General features: G+C 35.9%; 1 protein-coding gene across 1 annotated transcript in view; it reads right to left on the reverse strand.

Annotated features, from left to right (window-relative positions):
* FUT8 (fucosyltransferase 8) overlaps positions 1–22,078 on the reverse strand; it is a 112,123-nt gene that overhangs the window by 26,319 nt on the left and 63,726 nt on the right. The window contains 1 exon segment of the mRNA XM_009647563.2: positions 13,071–13,308. Coding sequence (XP_009645858.1) covers positions 13,071–13,308 — 238 coding nt within the window.

Consider the following 22,078-nt stretch of genomic DNA (forward strand, 5'->3'; position numbering starts at 1 on the left):
ACTACTCAGCATACAGTTCAGGGTTGTTCTTTCCCATTAGCTGGTCTTTTATCAACACAGCCTTTTATCTGCTATTTTATTTCGCAGTCACTTACTACTGCAAGAACCTTCTGTAACTTCACAAAAAATGTTCACCTTCACTACCAAAAAACCTTATTATCATTACAAATATCGCCATCTCTTTGCCAGATGATATATGAATATATATATATATATATGAGTACGTTGAAGAGTAAAGTTTGCATCAGTCTCTGCTCTTGACTTACTCCTCTAAGGAATATTAATCATTAATCTCTACCTTTTCCCTCTGAAGTTTCTTTTAACCCAATTTTATATACATCAGGAGCTTCCCTTCGATCTCACGGTAGTTTACATCTGGGGAAGCCTTCTGAAGTGCTTTCTTGCAGCGCAAGATGCTAAATGAACTCAAGTCTTCCATACCTACATATTTTTTGCCTCTTTCAAATAAATCTACCAAATTTATGAGACATTATTTCCTTCTGTAAAAACTCTCATTTACTCTTCTCCACTATGACATATTTTTCTGTGTATGTCTTAAATTGATTCTTCACTATTATTTCTGTCAATTTGTCCAATACAGAGTATGTGATCTGCTGGAATCTTTCTGAAAATTGGTATTCCTCCAGCCACCTTCCATTGTTCTGCAGAACAGCAACTACAAACAAAAGCAATTATAGAGAAACAGCAATTGTAAACAAAATGTTTTGTTGTAAAATGCTTTTAATGACACTAGTTTGAGAAAGAGCATCCAAAGTGTACCCTATGAAGAAAGATTCCAGGATGGGAGCCTCCCTAAGCTCTTCTATAATGAATGTGGATATGAAAGATTTTTATAGTTTGTACTGCAGTCTTGTCTTTTTTCAGTGTTCCTTTCATCCCTTGATCATCTGTTGGCCCACCAGATTTTCTGGCGGGCTTCCTTATTTTGATGTGTTTGAAAAAGGATTTATTATCAGGTTTTTTGCCTTTAGCAAGCTTCCCCTCAAAATCTTTTTTGGCCTTCCTTACCACATTTTCATATGTAATTTCTAGAAATTATATTCCTTCCTATTCTTCGCATTTGTGCAATGTGTTTGGGTTTTGGGGTTGCTTTTTTTTTTTTTTTTTTTAATGCCTTTTAACAATATCAAGCAACTTCATCATACTTGCCTTTTAAAATAAGGGGGTTTTGACAGGTGGTATGAGTTTGGTCCACATTTTATGCAATCTCCATGCTGCTTTCAAGCATTTAGTCCCTTTTTATAAGCCATCTGACTTATTTTTTTACATTTTTTTAATGAAACATTGTAGTGGATTGTTTGCATTCTTTTTATTTACTGTTATTTATTTGTTATTTTAAGCAGTCATGGCTATACCTCTGCTGCATGACATAATCTGCTCTTCTCACATAAAGTACTGTGAGTACTGAAACATCCCATAAGTTTCTGATATGCTGTTCTGGCTATATACATATTTCAAATCAGGAATTTCAGCCTCCCATTCTATTTGTAGACTTCTGTTTCTTCTGGCACTTTCGTGTCACGCTAGCAGAAAATGTTCCTCCACAACAATATCAGAATTGCAAGCTGAAGGCAGGACAACTCTATGATATCACTGAAAGCCTCATTTATGTTTGTCTCCCTGCTTTTTCTCAGTTTTACTCCTCTGTCTGGAAGAGAGTACTTTGTTTCGGAGGTCTGGGAGATGCACACACAGCATATAAACTTAGAAATGATACGCAGTGTCCTAACCTGAGAAATTCCTACATTCACGCAAGCTAAATTTGATTTACCTGAGTTCTGCTTTCTGAGATGTCTAAGATGCAAAGATAACTTTTTATGTCTTAGGTAAGTGGGTGGCCATTTCAGATTTCTTTTCCCCTAACAAATCCACTTATCTGGTGTCTCTTGTTTAGTCTTCCCAACTAACTAAACTTCCACTGTAACTACAAAATGTTTAAGAGTAGTATACCAATAAAGGAAGCCAAATGTCTTAATATATTTCCACTGGAACGTGTCAACTACTGACAAGATACTGTATGTACATGCATTAAAAAAAGAAAATCACAGTTGTGAAATAACTAAAATTGCATATAATCTCTCTAAAGCATATACTAGAGTAATTTTTTTTTTAAGGTAATAGTAGCTGGGTTTTATGTCCAACAGTGGGAAAAAGTAAAATTAAAATGTTAATTGGAATGCAGACTCAAGGCACCTTGCAAGAGGTGCGATGAGAGATATTACACTGTCTTTCCACGTAAACTAATCTCATATTCTCCTGCATGAATATGGGATTTAAAAAAAAAAAGAAAATAAAAGGACAGTAACATAATTATAATACTGAGTTGCACCCAGGAACTTAAAATTCAGTATCTTCACATGCATAAGGAACTGCAGTTTAACACGTTAAGTGAGACAACATTCACAGACGTGATGACAAGAGAAATGAGACTATGTAAGAAATGTTTTCTTAGAATATTAACTTACTATTCATTCATACAATATTTTAATAAAGGTATATCCTGCAGTAATGTCTGGTTTGCATTGTACATAGGGTTTTTAGACAATTTTCAAAAAAGTTAATGATTTAAATAATAACAATAAAAAAATGCATTTTTCAACAAAATGCAGTTTCAAAACACACACTTGACTTCCTAAGCAGTTACATTTTAGACCCATAGCTAAAACCAAAATCTTTCAACAGCCAATACTACCCACAAACAATTAGCTAACTACAACTGGTAATATTAATTACATATCAAGCTTACTCTAATAAATGGGCACTATGTTACATTAATGTTCTGTTTATGCTGTTAATTCAGCAATATTCTTCCAGACAAAGTGCTATCATGGAGTAAAGGATGTTTCAGTTCTGATCTTGTTTTCTCCTTTATCTTTCTAGTGTTTTATCACATAAGTAAGAGAAAACAGGGATGGGGTTTTAAAGACAGAATAATCCTAATTGCAATGCTGGCCATAAAATTTGCTGGAAAATTATCTTCAGTCTTTTAAGTTCTCCTAAAGTGACAAAATACAAAGCAGAGAAGTGCACAAAGTGAATTTTAACATAAAAAATAATGCTGGACAATGGCTAATGACTGCAGCAATGTAGATGACTGAGCCAAAAAAAAAAAAAAGACCAAGTGAAGCGATGTAACTGCAGTACAGGTCGCAACAACTGAAGAGAGTATCTATAATAATAAAAACCACTACCTTTCTGGTTTTTTTTTTAAAGAATGTATTGTATTCCTGAAATCCTTACTACATTCATATCTAAAAAAACATAGTCCTTCTTAAACCAAAAGTCCTTCTGAAGATTTCTTTTTTTAGTCTCAGGTCTCTGAACAGAATAATGCTGTTCTTTTTCAAAACCTGCTTCTGTATTTTACTACTTGATCCTACTTCCCACCAGGTACAGAAATTACTTTCACAAGTGTCTTCATTTCTCTGCTATGTCTGCAATGAATACCAGGCTACTTAACAGCAAGATGGGATTATAACTATGAATAACATTGCTGTATACTATATTTTAAAATTAAGCCAAGGGTTAAATGCCTTCATGCAGATTTCACTAGGTATAAAATTACTCACTCTACTAATATCTTATGCTGCGTCTATCTTACGCATTGGTCCTAATTCCGATTGCAACATTTTACAGTCTATAATACTATCTCTCTGGAAAATACCTGTCACAACAAAGCTTTTAGGAGCTTCTGTAACAGAAAGAACAATTACAGACACCATTCTCCAATTTTCAGATAATTATCTATATTATATAAATGCAGCTGTGACAATAACTAATATATTCTTAAGACAAACGAAATACTTTTTTTCTGATTTTGGACAGCCACATTTTCATAACAAGCAAAAAGCTGTAGCAAGAATTTAATAATAATTAAAAATAAATAATGTACTTTGGGGCTAAAATTTAACTTATTTTAGGGCCAAAGGAAGCCTGGATGTTCACTTTTGCTGCAATGGGCAGATGATCTATGGAAGTAAACCCTTTTTAAAAAAGGACAAAGGGAAAAAACAGGAATATATTTAACAGTTTTCTGGATGTTGGAACTGACTTCAATTATGTTACCAGGTATCTTCTAAATACAACTTTCTTTATAGTATTCTGAAGATTTTTTTTTTTACATATATGGGAAGAACTGACCTTTCCAGAAGCTGTTTTCTATGTGAATGTAAGTTAATGAGAAATGGTTCATAGCTACAATCTTCTCTACCCGTGGTTCAAAACAGGATCACAAATGGGCTTTTAAATTACTTGTAAAGCTACAGCAAAGTATGCTGTTCAGTTTCTCTGAGATCCAGAAAGCATCAACCTATGTTTTATAAAGGATGTAAAGTTCATAACAGCAACACTAAATACTGACTTGCAATAATAAAAAATGTTGCATGCCTAATTCTTAACTTGTGGCAAAACTGAAAAAGCCATACAGTACTTCTATCTGGTCTGCTGGTGATAAAGTTAGCATAAGCATATGTCAATTTAAGGACAAAAAAAGAAGGCAGTTTCTTTTACTTGTGTCTCATGACACATAATCCCTACCAGGAAAGAACATAATTGCCTTTGGAATATGCTGAAATCTTTGCCTCATTACCCCCCATGTGATTTTGAATTCACCTCTACCAGTTTCATTTTTATTTCTGAATATTATATACTCAGAATATTTTTGACTCAAAGACTTCTAATCAGAAGAGGATTTCAAAATGTTCCAAAGCACCTTAAGTTTAAAGTCAGTTTTTATCCATTAGAAAAGATCTTTATCTAGAATTATAACCATCTCTAACTCCTGATAGGAGATTTGCAATGACCTCAAAGACATTATGTATAGTAAAGTAGGCTCAATAACACAAATCAATCTCTGTCCCCCTCCATCCCATCTCTCTATATAGGTAAAGTGCTTTCCTTCACTTTGAGATTAGCTGGTTAAATGAATTTGACTTCCATTTGTCTCTAAGGCTTTGCCTCTTTTATTCCACTATCAGTTTTGTTCATAAAGTTAAGCACTGATCTGATATTTGAAAGTGAAAAAGGATTGCCATGTGCTCAAAGACAAATCTAACACTTTAGTTACACCTTGTGTTTCTTTCCATGGACTGACTTACCTTGCTCAAAAAAGTAGAAAACACATTTTAAAAAAATGTGTCAACCTATTTTTCCTTTTGTTTTTCTGCTGTTCCAATCTCTTGAGCAATAGCAAGTAAAGAGTGCTTAAAATAAATGACTCTACTTGTGCTCATCCAAGGCATAGCTACTGAGCTGTTGATGGCTCTATTCAGCCTCCCCTATCCTAGCCTGTTTACTGTATACCAGATCGCAGCTTCAACAGGGTCACTGAAATCACAGTAACCTTCTATGCCACACATGCAGAATATTACAAGATTGAAAGGGACGTAATCCGTCCTTTTCAACAACACATATAATCTTGACGAAATGAAGACTTAATGATGGAGAATCTACCATATGCCCTAAATAAATCATTACAGTAGTCAATCAATGTTTTTCCAAAAACAGACATTATTTCCAATCTGAATTGTCCAGCCACTCTTTTTTTGTCTAAAAGTAGAAATTTCTCCCATATAGAAATGCCTATAAAATGTGGTAGGACCAACTTTTTAAACTTTCTTCATTTTAAAATTGAACTATGTTCTTTAATCTCTCACTAGAAAACAGATTTTTCATGCCGTGAATCAGTGTAGTTCTTTGAGAATCATCTCATATTTATCAATATCCACTCTCAAAGGCCAAATAACAAAACCAGACAGTGTGCTGCAGCCTGGCCATTACTCTGCAAGGTGAAAATAACTTCTATTCAATAACCCTCCACTGAACATGTCACACTGTGACATAAGGATCACACTTTGCTCTCTTAGGCTGCTGCATTGCTCTGAAAAATCAGACCTACCTCATTAGAATTCAAAGGTCTTTTTAAGAATTACCTCCTTCTAAATATTTTTTCATGTTTGCATATACAAATATCTTCATACAGCGCATCTTACAAAGCACCTTCACAACATAAAATCTAAGCAGTATCAGTAGGCTGATTTCAAGATTAACACAACTGAAACAAAGGGAAAATACAAGACAGATTGCTGTTCTGCTCTGTTCTCTCAAATCACTGTTCCCCAGTATGCTTCAGAGTAACATAAATCTGCTTGAATGAAAACGTAAATAATGAAAGTCAGTGTATAAAAAAAGATACTATGAATTAGAAATAGAAATCGATCAATTTTTTTCTGCAAGATCTTACAGCGAGGAGAGGTATGGGAGCAAAACATAATTCATACAATTGTATGCAAGCTGAAGGGTTTTTTAGGTTAATACTAAATATTCATCTGATTTACATAAAAAAACTACTAACAAGGAAGATCTAGTTCATGGAACTTTTTTATTTATTGCAATTAATTCTGCAGAACTTCCTATGATTTGAGTTTGCACTTTTCATTTAGTCCTTTTGATTACTGTTGCCTGATTGGCTTTAATAAATTAAAAATTAATTTTGTGTACCCACAGTATCCTCTTTCTTGAATTATACATATGAACATATTAGTTAATTCATATTTTAAGATTATACTTCAATGATTACTTAAAAGCTGGCACTACCACCAAATGAAGAGCTCTGCCATTTTTCTCCCCTCTGGGTACCCCTGCCTTAAAAGTATTCATTCATCAAACCATGGCTAGAGGCAGCAAAGTCAATATTCAAATGTAACTGCAGGAAATTTTGTTTCAGGTTTCCTTTTTCATGTTATCTCACATCTTACTGGTTTGCAGAACTTCTGGGAAGCAGCACAGACTGTTATTTAAAACATCTAGATGGCTTCTTCACCTCTACATCCCTCTATTCCCCACCATGTAATGCAGATTAACTTCTAAATATATATTAATCTGTCCTTTATCTTAATCTTTTTTTCAATCTTTCTTTTCCGAATTAGTGTATGGTTCCACTTTTTATTTAGCTATTTTATAGTCCTCCTTCAATATGGTATTGGGGAATGCCACCAGGACATCATAAATCAGCAAGTAAAAACTGATAAAAAGAAGCCTACCCTGTTTTAGCATGTTGCAGTGATAACAGAACGTTATGACCTGGCAAATAAAAATATTCACAGAATCACAGAATTGTTTAGGTTGGAAAAGACCTTTAAGATAATCAGGTCCAACTGTTAACCTAACACTGCCAAGTCCACCACTAAACCAGGTCTCTAAGCACCACATCTAGATGTCTTTTAAATACCTCCAGGGATGGAGACTCAAGCACTTCCCCAGGCAGCCTGTTCCAATGCTTGACAACCCTTTTGCTGAGTAATTTCTTCCTAATATCGAATCAAAACCTCCCCCGGTGCAACTTGAGGCCATTTCTTCTTGTCCTATCACTTTTTACCTGGGAGAAGAGACCAACACCCATCTCACTACAACCTCCTTTCAGGGAGTTGTAGAAGGCAGTAAGGTCTCCCCTCAGCCTCCTCTTCTCCAGGCTGAACAACCCCAGTTCCCTCAGCCGCTCCTCATCAGACTTGTTGCTGGCCACACTATTCCTGATACAAGCCAGGACACTGTTGGCCTTCTTGGCCACCTGGGCACGCTGCTGGCTCATACTCAGCCAGCTGTCAACCAGTACCCCCAGGTCCTTTTCTGCCGGGCAGCTCTCCAGCCACTCTTCCCCAAGCCTGTAGCGTTGCATGGGGTTGTTGTGACTCAAGTGCAGGACCTGGCACTTGGCCTTGTTGAACCTCATACAATTGGCCTCGGCCCATCAATCTGGCCTGTCCATGTCCCTCTGTAGAGCCTTCCTACCCTCAAGCAGATCAACGCTCCCAAGATCAACTGGGTGTCATCTTCAAACTTACTGAGCGTGCACTCAATCCCCTCACCCAGAGCAATGTTAAAGATGTTAAACAGAACTGGCCTCAATGCTGAGCCCTGAGGAACACTGCTTGTGACCAGCCACCAACTGGATTGAACTCAGTTCACCACCACCCTTTGGTCCCAGCCATCCAGCTGTTTTTTTAACCAGCAAAGCATACGCACGTCCAAGTTATGAGCAGCCAGTTTCTCCAGGAGGACACTGGTGTCAAAGGTGGAAATGGTGTCAAAGGCTAGGTAGACATCCACAGCTTTTCCCTCATCCACTAAGCGTGTAACCTTGTCACAGAAGGAGATCAAGTTAGTAAAGCAGGACCTGCCTTTCATAAATCCATGCTGACTGGGCCTGATCTTCTGGTTGTCCTGGATGTGCTGTGTGATGGCACTCAAGACGATCTGTTCCATGACCTTCCCCAGCACCAAGGTCAGACTGACAGGCCTGTAGTTCCCCAAATCCTCCTTCCAGCCCTTCTTGTAAATGGGCATCACATTTGCCAACCTCCAGTCAAGTGTAACTTACCCTGTCAGCCCAGACTTCTGATACAGAATTTAAAGTGGTTTGGTGAGCACTTCTGCCAGCTCCCTCAGTACCCTTGGGTGGATCCCATCCAGCCCCATAGACTTGTGTGTGTCTAAGTGGTGTAGCAGGCCACTAACCATTTCCCCTTGGATTACGAGGGCTTCATTCTGCTCCTCCTCCCTGTCTTACGGCTCAGAGGGCTGGGTACCCTGAGAACAACTGGTCTTACCGTTAAAGACTGAGACAAAGAAGGCATTGAGTACATCAGCCTTTTCCTCGTCCTCTGTCACTATGTTACCCCCTACATCCAATATAGGATGGAGATTCTCCTTAGCCCTCCTTTTGTTGCTAATGTATTTATAGAAACATTTATTATTGTCTTTTATTATAGTGAACAGGTTAAGTTCAAGTTGGGCTTTGGCCCTTCTATTTTTCTCCCTGCATAACCTCACAACATTTTTGCAGTTCTCCTGAGATGCCTGCTCTTTCTTCCAAAGGTTATAAACTCTCTTTTTATTCCTGAGTTCCAGCCAAAGGTCTCTGTTTAGCTAGGCCAGTCATATTCCCTGCCAGCTCGCCTTTCAGCACATGGGGATGGCCTGTTCCTGTGCCTTTAAGATTTCCTTCCTGAAGGATGTCCAGTCTTCCTGGACTCCTTTGTCCTCCAGGACTGCCTCCCAAGGGACTCTGTCAACCAGGCTCCTAAACAGGCCAAAGTCTGCCCTCTGGAAGTCCAAGGTAGCAGTTCTGCTGACCCCTCTTTCTTACTTCTCTAAGAATCTAAAACTCCATCATTTTGTGATCTCTGTGCCCAACAGCCTCCAACCATCACATGACCCACCAGCCATTCTCTGTTCACAAACAACAGGTCCAGCAGGGCGCCTTCCCTAGTTGGCTCACTCACCAACTGTGTCAGGAAGTTGTCTTCCACACACTCCAGGAACCTCTTAGAGTTTCCTCTCTGCTGTATTGCATTTCCAGCAGACATCTGTAAGTTGAAGTCCCCCATGAGAACAAGTGCTAGCAATTGCAAGACTCCTCCCAGCTCCTTATAGAATATTTTGTCTGCCTTTTCATGCTGAATGTAACTAATTATTTTAAAGAAAATTAATCAAAAATGTAAAGATAAATGTCTTCACAAGTCCTCTATATTTTGACTCATTACCAGGAAGTCATACACACTACTTATAACAATTCCTACCTAAATTATTCATAAATAGTTTGGCTATAGATATCAAGAGAAAAATGTAAGTTACAATTGCAGTCAACGTATAATTTTAAAATTAACATGAACATGCATACAACCATCTCTTAAGATTTTTTTTTCTAGAATGACAGAATGAATCTCAGCAAAAAAAAGGAAAAGAAAAATTTAAAAAAGTGATAATTGTTTCTGAAATAGACAAGCTTAGCTTTCATGACTCATTAGGAGAGGACTATACCAATAATATTTTACAGATATATACAAATTCTCAGCTTGTATAAGCCTCTTAATTCTTTGTAGAAGTGATTACTATCTAAATTGTTTTGCTGAAGATAGACTTCAGAAACCTCAACACTTTATGTTGCTAATACAAATAAAATAAGTGTCAAGTAGAGGCAATTTAATCAAAAATAAGAAAGACAAATGTACAGATTTAAACAATTTTGTCATTAATCACAATTTACTAAATTATTATACATGTCTGCAAATTACATGGAAGTAATTCTTTAAGATGATATCATTTTCTGACTTTTTGGCCTATATCTGTTATTTACACTGATATGCCGATATAAGCATTCACAGAAGTGAATACTTTTGATATATAATTAAAACCAACTTTTATTAAAAACCCACATACACAGCACAGTAAGTACACTATGTAAGACAAATATTTTATAAGAAATGGAAATTTCTAAATTTCAATGCATTTTTATACATTTATTTTGAAAATCTAGAAAATCCCACACTGATTTCAGAAGTTGTAGGGGAAAAAAAATGAAAGGTGTGGTTTTCCAGATGAACTGGTTTTAATTACAGTTAAGAATTTCAGACTCATTTGTCCCTGTAAAGGTACAGGGAATAAAATATATAAAAAATATATAGAAAACTTCAGCAAGATAGAATGTCTTTCAAATTTACTGGCACTTAAGTATCAAGTGAAAATTCCTATTGAAACCACACTGAAGCTGGGGAAAGAGATCAAGTGTCAGTATAATTCTTCTTCAGTGATCATGCCATTGCAGAAGATTAGAATTTAACACAGTTTCTAGTGTAAGCAACTATGCAGTACACTAACCTTAGAAAGACTGTCTTTCATAGCTTAATGTCTTCTGTCTTTAGAACATCAAAATTCAAATTAGTGGCATTAATTTAAAAAAAAAATTGATCACATCAAGATATTTCATGCATTCATCCTGATCTACAAACTGATTAAAAAAAAAAAAACAAACACAACTTTAGGGAACTGAAAGGAAACATTATTTGTATTGTCATCAGCAAGAGCCCATACTGAAGGAAATAATAAACTATTTTAACAGATGTTCATGAAAATATACAGTCTTTTTAAGTCATGTGTGCATAAGTGCTCCAGAACACTGGTTTACATCTTATTATGCTAAATACAAGGCTCACAACACTGCCTGCAATTAAATTCTGTGGTCACATAGAGCAGTCTGCCCAGAACCATGCCCTCATTGCAGTTTCAGTTGCTAACTTTGCCAAACATGAATAAAAATTCAGCTGAAGTTTTCAATGTCAGTTTTCCATTTCTACTTATTTTTAGAAAACATTTAATCACTTATAAGAATTAATTGCTGGAAAAATCCTCGTTCACAAAAACCGCTAGAATTTTTGGAGGAAGGTTTTGTAGCATCTTGAAGCTTTGAAGAAGAGACATCATTTCTATGCGTAAATGTTTCAATGCATAAACACACAAGTATGTTTACACACCAATCTGCAAACTGGATTTTGTAAATCTGAAAAAGTTAATTTGAGATTTCTTAGACTTTAATAGTTAAAATCTTTAAGATTCCATATGCACTGAATATGCAGTGTCCTATTGAGAAGACTGCAGATTTTGATATGTTCTAACTACCAACCACATGGAGAAAGATGTTAGGTTCACCTGCGTGTATGAGGATTCATATGCGTAGCCAAAATAGGAGGAAGGGACCCTTTGTAGGAATTTCTCTTTGACAGACCTTACCCGTTACTTGGCTGCTGTTGTTGTACTTTCACCCTCTTCTAAAGCAGCTCATTCTGGACAGTTCATTAGGATAAATGTCCAGGTTGTTATGAGTCATAATCAACAGTTCCCACAGTTGAACTCATTTACTAAGTTTGTCCAGATCACACAGTTTACAGGTCAGGAGGACATCTAGTCCAAACTTCTGCTCAAAGCAGGCTCGGCCACGAGATCAGAACAGGTTGCTCAAGGCTTCAGCCAGACATGTCAGAAATGAAGGAAGGGAATACTTCTTGTGACTCTAGGGTACGGAATACAGTCACTGATGACTTGGAGATTTGGCCATTTTTCCCTGCATGTAACTTTACACACCATAAAAAAATCTGTGTAGCAGGGGTAGCCAGCAGAACAGGAACAATGGAGACAGTGCAGGGGAAAACAATTTCTGTCAACCCAGAATTGAAAAGCTCTGCTTGCTAATCCAAAGTACAGTCAGTTGTATTCTTTTTGATCAACTGTGTCTTCCCTGCATTTATTGCAACATTTATAAACTCCCACTGTAATACCAGTTACAGACATAGAAAAAATAAGTATGCCTAACAAAAGAGGAAGAGTCAATAAAATCTGTTTTGAAAAGCTGACAATTGTTCACATAAAAATTATCTGTGCAGAAATTTCATTTTTAAAAAATTCTTGCTAGTATTTATGACTAATTGAATGCAAAAAGTTAGCATATTGCCAGCCATCTCCAGTTGTGCTGCATACCTACTCAATTTTGACAAATACCTGAAAAATGTTTTAAATATATAAACTATGAAACCATGCAGATGTTAATAGCTCCTCAAGATGCTGACTGAGAGAATTCCATTTAAATGAATGCTTTTTACTTTGAGACAAAGCTATCTGATCCTCCAAACATGAATGCTCACCTAGTATTTCTAGTAAAATTGTTCAGTCAAGTGTAAGAATGGATCAACTTATTGATTTACAAATAAAAAGGTATGTAACATTGCCACTGTTTTTACAACCTGAATTTTGAGTCAGTTCAGTTTACATTAAAAATTATTTCAATTAGGTAATTAATTTGTTTGAGTGTGAATGAGTATTGGATACCATTTTCTTTGTATTTCTTTTGCTTCATATTTGAAGCACGCTTTATTGTTTTAAAGTTTACTAACAATGTTTTCTATTTAATACTCTCTTCCTGTAAAAACTGGATTCATATCTGGCACGTAACACAGTGGCAGACTGCTTAAGGATTATAGTTTAAATTTGACATACAAAAATTTTGTACTAAAAAATCTTTGCCAAAGCAGAGGTATCTTAATAAGGATAATATTTTTTCAATACAATAAAAAAAATAAGATTTAAAAGATGCTTATGTATACAATTGCAGTCATAGTTATTATGCTCTGCATAACATTAAAGAAAGAGGTATCAAAATGGTTCTACGTGAATGAAGCCGCAAAAAACAAGGAGAAATTATTTGAGTTATTAAGTCTTACCTGACCAGTGTCCAGTGGTGGTACCTGATCTGTCAGTACATGTCTCGCTTACAGGTCTAAATACAGTCTCCCAGCCACCAGTAGCATAGCGCCAATTCTGAGACTCTAAAATGAGTGTTCGCTGAGTGCCATAAGCAATCATGAAGCAGTAGACTACATGATGAAGTTGACAACCATAGCCACAGCCCTTGTTGATATTACACACAAGTTTCTTGGCTTTGCTGCAATCCTTCGGGTTCTGTAAGTATGGATGAAAAAGTAAAGCTGAAGAGAAGATATACACGAAGGCATACTTTTTGCCTGAACGACTGACAAATGTCATAAATCACACAAGTCTTCCTGCTATAATACATATTATATTAAAATGGATGAGTAAGCCTCAGCTCCATGAAAATTTTATGTGAATTCTTCACTGTGAACATGAAGAGTTATTGAACATACTTCACTATCCTAATGTAAAATAGAAGACCTTCAAGATTTTAAATTACTTTCTCATTTGTAAATCTGTCAGAATAAGCTAACATTTGGACTCAGAGTTCACATTTCGTCAATATGGTTCTCAGTGTTGGAACACTGTTGGTGTTTTCTATTGGTGTTTTTCCAAGTTTGTTAGTTCTCTTTCAGTGAGCATGCATGTCATCCAACAAAAGAAAATTTCCACCTGTCTACAGTATACAGAATAAAACAAACACTTATTAATGGACTGCTTCCCAGAGCAACTGATCACAGACCAAATACAGAATAGAAAACGCATATCTTAGCAGGCCGATAAAAGACGGTATTTTAACCTGTATGCAATCTCAGTAAAATACTACACTTCCACAATCCAAGAAACAATAACAAATGTAGCAAATGTCTACATGATGTGAATGCTATGTTTAAAAGTACAAACTAATGAATATTTTTAGGTATGTGGACAACACAACAACATAATCTACAGAAGTTTTTCTTTCTGTAAAATATAGTACTTTGCTGTACATTTTCATACTTGCATGTCTGTAGACATACTTCTGCATTCCAAAAAAAGATTTTTATAAAATCTCTAGGATGAAAAGTTAAGTTTTCAGTTAAGCTGTGCGAATACTGATATTTGACCATCAATATAAATTCTGTTCCTCTCACATCTAAACAACTTTTTCTGGAACTTTGCAACAAATCAGGTCTTTCCAGAAAACAGCAAGCACTGTCTGGAGACCTGAGATTTCTCCACCAAATGATCTTAAAGATAGTCTGACTATTCTGAGTCCTAAAATTTTTTGCATTTTTGCACAAAATTCTTGCAATTTGAATTTGTGCATTCAGTTGTACAAAGGACGGGAGAATAGTTCAAATTGGGAAGACAAAAAACCAACAAACCCCATAACATGCATTACTTCAGCATTAGTTTTTTTTTTAAAGTAAAAACATTTGATTCAAAGCCTAACTAGCTATGAAAAACAATAAATTAAATAAAATTTCCATCCCTCAGACTCATACTCTTGCTATCACAAATGTAATGGATAACTTGAGACTAAACCTAACAGGTATCTTTGAGACTATAACAAATCAACCTCCCACAGTCTTTTAGGAGAGAAAGACGGGTTTTTCTAGTATTGTGTACAAGTCCACAAAGAAAGAATTCCATTAAAAAGTATCTCCTCCCTAAATCTACAGACATATTTACACCATGCAATTAAGTGCAATGATAGCAGGTGCAAGTAGAATAATTTTCTGCTGTGCAGAATCATAGAATTGTAGGTCATCAAGTCCAACCGTTAACCTAACCCTGCCATCCCACCACTAAGCCATGTCTCTAAGCACCTCGTCTACCCATCTTTTAAATACCTCCTGGGATGTGGACTCAACCACTTCCCTGGGCAGCCCATTTTTAAAATGAATTAATGATCTTGCAACATACTTTTGCTGAGACATTTAAAAAAAAATATTTTGATTTTAAAGAAAGCACGCAAAAAGGAACAATAGATGCATTAGAGATGTCAACAGAGCCATAAAGCATGTTATTAAGACTGTCTTCCCATTTTTTTTCCACATAGCAAAAATTCTTATTGAAACTAACTCTTTCATAACTATTTGAAAGGGATAATCTCCGAGAATTTTTAGAAAATACCAATAGATAATGCTTTCTACCCTTTGTATTACCTTCAAATGCCTGTGTCCCCTTGAAAATGAAACCATTTAATTGATAACATATTTGAAGTTGTAAATTTTGATAATGTGTGCCCTTCTAACTTTCTTGCATGCAAATGCAAGTTTCATATAATAGGGTATTAACAATATTATGGAAATCAAGTAGGAATCACATAAACATAATTTGATACTGTGACTGCTTACCAATGTTAATATAATGCACTTACTAGGGTTTTAGCATTACTTGGAGACTTAACTGGAAAGTATATATATATTTACAGGCTGCCCAGAGAAGTGGTTGAGTCCCCATCCTTGGAGGTATTTAAAAGACATCTAGATGTGGTGCTTAGGCACATGATTTAGCAGTGGACTTGGCAGTGCTAGGTTAACAGTTGGACCTGATGATCTTAAAGGTCTTTTCCAACCTAAACAATTCTGTGCTTCTATGATTCTAATATTAGTTTCTGACTTAAATAGAAAGCTAGTTAAGCTAATTTCTTTATGGCTGTGATTTTTTCAAATTGCTATACTCTAAGATAAGGTAGTATTTGAGCTTAAATTATTTACTGAGAACTTAAACAAAAAAGTAGTGATACTTAGATATATTGCAGTGTCAACTGGGATTTCCTGAAAAATGTGGAATTAATAGCCATCCAGAAGGAAGAAAAATTACAATCATATTGCACAAATCAGAATAGCTTGTGTGTTCATAAGCCACAAGTGTCCTGCCAAAGCAACCCATAAAGGTAGTAAGTTGATAAAGGATAACAGTCAATTTCAAATCCACTGAAGACAGAGAGAATTTTTCCTCTTGGCATAAAGTCACAGAATAGGATTATAAATCTCTGATTTGAATGAGCAGCGCACTCTGTTCTCATCCCTAACTACACTGCTCATCACATACTCTTATATCCAATTGAGTCATCTACATCATCAAGAGAGAGATGGAAGGGACCTCCAGGATTGTCAGGCCCTGTAACCTAACAGCCATATAACTGCATTAAAAAAACCCACACAAACAAAACCCACACAAAACCCCAAACAAACAAACGAACAAAAAAAACCCCAACCAACAAACCACACGAAATATACTTCCATATGTGAAAGATTAAGTTATCAAGCCATGACAGAGTCTATACCTTTCATTTTTCTCAAAATTACTTACATGAACACTGCAACTGAAAATGGTAACAAATTTTCAGAACTGTAAAATGGTTAAAATTATGTATTTCTGTGGAAGAAAATGTTGCATGTCACCTAAAATAAAAGCGGATTTTTAAATTGGCAAAACGGATTTGGTGGTCTTCCATCACCAATAACATGGGCATACACTGTGGCTCTTACAGAAGTCAGGGTTTCCACTAAATTGATGCAGTTAAATTCTCACCCAAACAGAAGCAATATACCATTACTTCCTACCTGCAAGCACTGGCAGATTCCAGTTCCTTCTTCCCTTAATAAGTTTTACAGTCCAGTTTAGGTTGCAAATGACCTCTCCTGCCTAGGTTAGAAGGGAAGTAGTATATCCAGATTTTCTCTGCAAGAAATGCATCTTCCTAATTCTTCTGTAGTACATGACAACTTTTGTAATGAGGCACACAGGCCTCATGAGTGTAGCGGAGTTACAGAAGTCTGGCTGACATCTCCTTTACTAAAGGAGCTGGGAAATCACCTATTACACTGCAGTCTGAACAAACTGCATTAGTAAAGATAGAAATAGTAGCATCTAGTCTTGGATTTAATTAACGTTCACTGGTTTGCCTGTTTAAAGGGATATCCTTGAGTGGCTTCTTTGAATAACTGACTTAAGTAGCTACTTTATCATTGTAAGACTTATTTAAAATTGTTACCCTGCATCCATTTAAAAACTATTTTAATTGAGACATACCAAACAGGAATAATAAAAAAAATAAATAAATACAATTATTTAAAAGATAATTTTAGTACCTAGGGATCATCAAAGGAATGCTGCCACTATAAATCTTTACAAGATCAGTAATGAGACTGAAGCAGATTCCATGCTATTATGACTGACTGCGCCAAATATTCAAGCCTTGTTAATTTCAACCTTGATTCTGCAAAAGCAGCATAGTATGAGTCCTGTAGTGAAGTATGCCTTCTTTAGAAGAGACTAGACTGTCATTCCCTACTCAAGTTCTCCAGGGTGTAGGGATTGGCGACCGGAAGATCTCGTGATGTACGGAAAGGATAGCGACTGACTGCCCCGTGATAGAGGTTATGATGTAACTGCAAAGGCGGGAACAAAGTAGTTTGCATATAAAAGCAGTGAAAGAGAGTTAATAAACGCCATTTGTGATATCCTCATATTGGTGTCTGTGTCTCAGTGGCCCGGGGGCGGTGGATGTGTGGCTCTCGTGCCGTCTCACCTCGAACGGGAGTTGTTGCCGCAGACAGGTAAAGAAAGCTGGCTGCAACACCAGGGTACTCAAGATTTTGTAGACCTTTATGTATCACATCCCCTTCTCAGTTCTCTTAGCAGACTGAAATCTTCATCTATTTAGTCTTTACTCTCAGAGATACCAGCTTCATGTATTTAATCACTTTATTTTTCAAGTTTTCTCATTTTATCATATCCTTTCAGACTGCACAGTCTATCCTTGATGCAGATACATTGTTTAAATACTGTTGAGCACTGACATGATACTTTCACAGAATTATCTGTGGTAACTCATCAATGGTATCAGTCAACTGTATACATGTATGTGCATTAAAGACTGTCTTCCCTCACATACATGACACAAAATTCAGTGCCGATGTCTGTAATCTACAATTTTAATATCCAGTCAAAGATAACATGACTAAGTATGAGCTAATAGTGTAAATTCTTCTGCAACTGTTAGTCTCAAGCTGCTTAGCACAAAGTTTGCAGAATACTCATGGCATTAAAGACAGACATTTTAAATAAATTGTTTAAAATTAAATATTTTTTTGTCTTAATTTACTATGTGTAACTAAAACAAAAACAACAAAAGAGAGAGAGTCTAAAATCCTGGGAAGTATTAAAACATATCAGCATTGTCTTGTAAAAAAAATGAAAACCTGCAAAAGGTTTTGAGGAGAAATTATAGCTATAGCGGGAAATGCCTATTACTGAGTGGGTATCCATTTTTTCCCTAAACAAACAGCAATATTTTAAATGGAACCATCAGCATGAATAGTGAGAACAGACTGTACCTCTGTTCACATAATTCTATATATTAAAGGAAAGAATCAACAGGCATAATGCTTTCTAGCACATTATTTGTACTGTGAATTAAGTTTTGTTTCTTATTCCTATTGGATGACTGAGTACTCTCGAGTAACATGAAAACGCACTCCACTAACTCCATAAACTGCTGAAAGACAATGAAACACCACAGTAGTTTCTTAATGTAATGTGTGGCTCTAAAATTACAATTTGTGGTATTTTTACATTTAGATTACTAGCATACAACAATAGCAACAAAAAATAAAATAAAATAAAAATTTTTAGAAACACGGTAATTTGAAACATACAAACATCAGCAAAATCTATAGTAGTAAATCAAATGTGCCTGAGGCTTATTCTAGCTGGCACAGAAAAGACTGCGTCCATGCTATTAAACTTTCTAAACCTCATAAAACAGGGTAGCCACACACAGCAGATTTATGAAAAGTGTCTTGTGCTAGTCTCAAATACAGCCAAAGAATTGTCTAGGAGAAAACCACTTGATGTGAGTCAGAAGCATGCCAGGAACTGTTCCAACAATTTAACAGTCTAGAATATTATGTTCCAGTGCCTGGGAACATTCCCTGCCATTGTTTGACTAGAGTAAAAATAGGAATATTTCCAAGTCCCCATCTTCCACTTCTCTTGGTGCTCAAAGAACCTTCTTCTCCAGGGCTCTTGCTTAGCTTATTCACAGAGTCAACAGGATCAGGTGGGAAAGCCATCAGAAGTACTGCTTCAATGCCTTACCACCTTCCACTGTTTTCAAGTGTGCAGCTAGCCATCAAATCACATGACAAACCAGCAAAAGTAAACTCTGCTGCTTAAAATATGTTTTACTATACGAGAAATGACTGTGTTGTTCATAAATTTTAAAAAGTTCAGAGAAATATACTCTCATCTGATGAATCAAGACAGATTAGAGTGGAGCAGGCAAGCACTCTGCTGCAAATTACAAAGCAACCTCACAACCACAGTATGATGCTCATTAACAAAGGTGTTCTTTTTAATATTTTTCAACAAATATTTTATTCCTTAATGGTACACAGTCTGCTGGAGGAGGCAGTCCAACCAAAATTCTGTGGAAAATCCCATTTTTTGAGAGAATGATATCAAGGAAAGGTATTTCTCATCCTAGTTATCACAAATGTAATTCACACCATCTTCTATTCCCCTTTCTTTGTGATGCCACTTGTAATGGTTCCTTTTCACACCAGCTCCCCTCAATACTTGGAGGGGAAAAAACAACAACAACAAAAAAAAAAAACACCCAGAAGTTTCTTCCAGCTGCTGGAAGAAAATTTTCTTCCTTCCCTAGTTGGAAATACTATGTATTTTATTTGAGAGACAGGGAGCCTTGTCTGCCTCTAATGTTAATTCCTTTATCTTGTACCTGCCCTCCTATAATACACAGGCTTCAGCTTGAGAAAAACATCCCAGCATGCTGATGGACTAATCACACCAAGCTCCTCAATCCACTATATAGGAATTCTAGAGAAAACCTCATATAGAGATCAGCAGCAACCACACTTTATTACGTGGTTATTATCCTAATACCACATTCAGATACTGAATTTACTAAGTAACTTAATGAAGATGACCCAAGACATGTCTCAAGACATATTCAAAGGTCAAATCATTTTTACATTTTCATATGTGATAGAAACTATTCAGTCCCTTTGTAAACTTTCACAAAAAGTCAGAAAAATTGGCTTGCTGTCTGCTATTTTCTCTTTAATTCTCTTGTTTCACTTTTAAATTGATTTTGCCCAAAAAATTAACTTTTAAAATGCTTAGATCCATTCATATGCCTAAGTTTTCTTTTGCAGTGTTACAGGGAAAGAATCAAATTGCCCTTCCAGTGCTGTGCAATTAATTCAAAAACCTGGCAAAACCAGTAAAAGAACTGCAAAATACAGATGAGCTTACAATATCAAACAGTAAAAGTGCTTCAATATACAATGAAAGAATCTGTTCACAAAAATCATGACTAGGCTTCAGAGATGTACAACTACCAAAAAAAAAATCCACTGATCACTCACTGGACAAGATGTCAGATTGAAAATATAATCCCATTTAAATTTCAATCCACCTAAGACTTTCAGTAGGTAATTCAGAACTATTAAAATACATAGTAGTAAAATAGAAAGAAAAAGAAGAAATGGATATAAAATTACAAACATTCCTGAGAATCCATCAAAAGTATAACTAAGTCTCTCAAGGAGTAGGTTTTGGGTTGCATGGGAGGGTAGAGGATTGGGCATAATCCTACAACTAGTGAACAGAGCTCCTGGGGCTTTATGAGAAATTTTCAGTTTAAGTCACACTTCCAAACCTGAACTAGGTCAGTTATAGAAATCCTACTGCTTTAAAAACAGTTTCATTTTTTATTAACTATTTAAATGACATAATTTCCCAAGACAATTCAAGAAATTCTGGAAATACCAAAACTAATCAAACGAGTTCCCTATGCATTTTTAACTAATGGATCCTTCCTGTGCAGATTCTTTGGTGCCTAAAGAAGTGTAAGTGCAAACTTCAGTCTTCCCAAGTTGATGCACTCAGTTTCTTGTCTTTACCTTCCCCACCTATTTCCACAGAAAAATCTACATCAAGAAAATGTTAAACTGATGATGCTGTAGAAAAGAATGTAACAAGGTAACAATAACCATCTGCTACATGCTACATTTTTAGGCCCTACTAGTCTGTCAGTAAACCTGAATCTGAGACAGAATTTATTAATTATTCTGTTCAATGACTTCCCCTTAGATGAAAACCACATGACTGTCATTATCTCCTTTCAATTCTGCTGACCACTAGTGGCACCGATTCATTTATAATTAAAAATGAGTGTATCTAAGTCAAATGATTGAAATTTAACCAGATTAATAATGGACATATTTGTCAAGTTTAAGACAACTAGAAGATATAGCCAAAGTGTGTCAATATTAAGAATTCATAACCATAAATCTTGACTAGAGCTATACTACCTAAGAAAGCAAGTAGCAGTTGTGGCCAGTAACACATCTCAGTTAAGCTTAAGGATAATGGCCTTTTTCAACTGTTTGCCTTGCCAGTATCTAATCTCACCTTTATCATTTCAAGATGAGACTTCTGAAGTGCACTATTCCGAGGTCTACTTCTTAAATCTATTCAGAAACTAGAAATGGCATTCATGAGGTTTTTCTCCTTGAGTAACTGAATTATCAAGATTCTATGTGTTTGGAGTAAACACCAGAAAGCTTTCAAATAAACCTAAGGATGCTGAGTCTACCACAGGAAAACTGAAGCACTACAAGGTCTACCCATTAAAGAGATCATCACTTCTCCCAGAACAGAGCCCGTACAGACACATAGCTGAAGTCCTTCAGCTAGTGTTCTCCTTCCACTTAAAAAAGTAAATGCTGATGTGGGAATTAAACATCAACAGCACACTACAACTGCCACAACATACTACAATTTGTTTCTCATGAGTGAAGTGAAATAACTGGGAAAAGATATTACATTAGGTTTGAATTATTGAAGGATACACGTTTACACTTTTCAAAACTTACAGTTGTGAAGGGTACATCCCTTTGCACATATGCAGAGTGCCCAGAGCCCTTTTTGTTGTTGTCATTTTAGCATGAGTTCTTTTATTAAAGATATATATCATTAATTTTAATGGGAGGGA

This window comes from Egretta garzetta, unplaced genomic scaffold (assembly GCF_000687185.1).
Source record: "Egretta garzetta isolate BGI_Z169 unplaced genomic scaffold, ASM68718v1 scaffold329, whole genome shotgun sequence".
Classification (NCBI taxonomy): domain Eukaryota; kingdom Metazoa; phylum Chordata; class Aves; order Pelecaniformes; family Ardeidae; genus Egretta; species Egretta garzetta.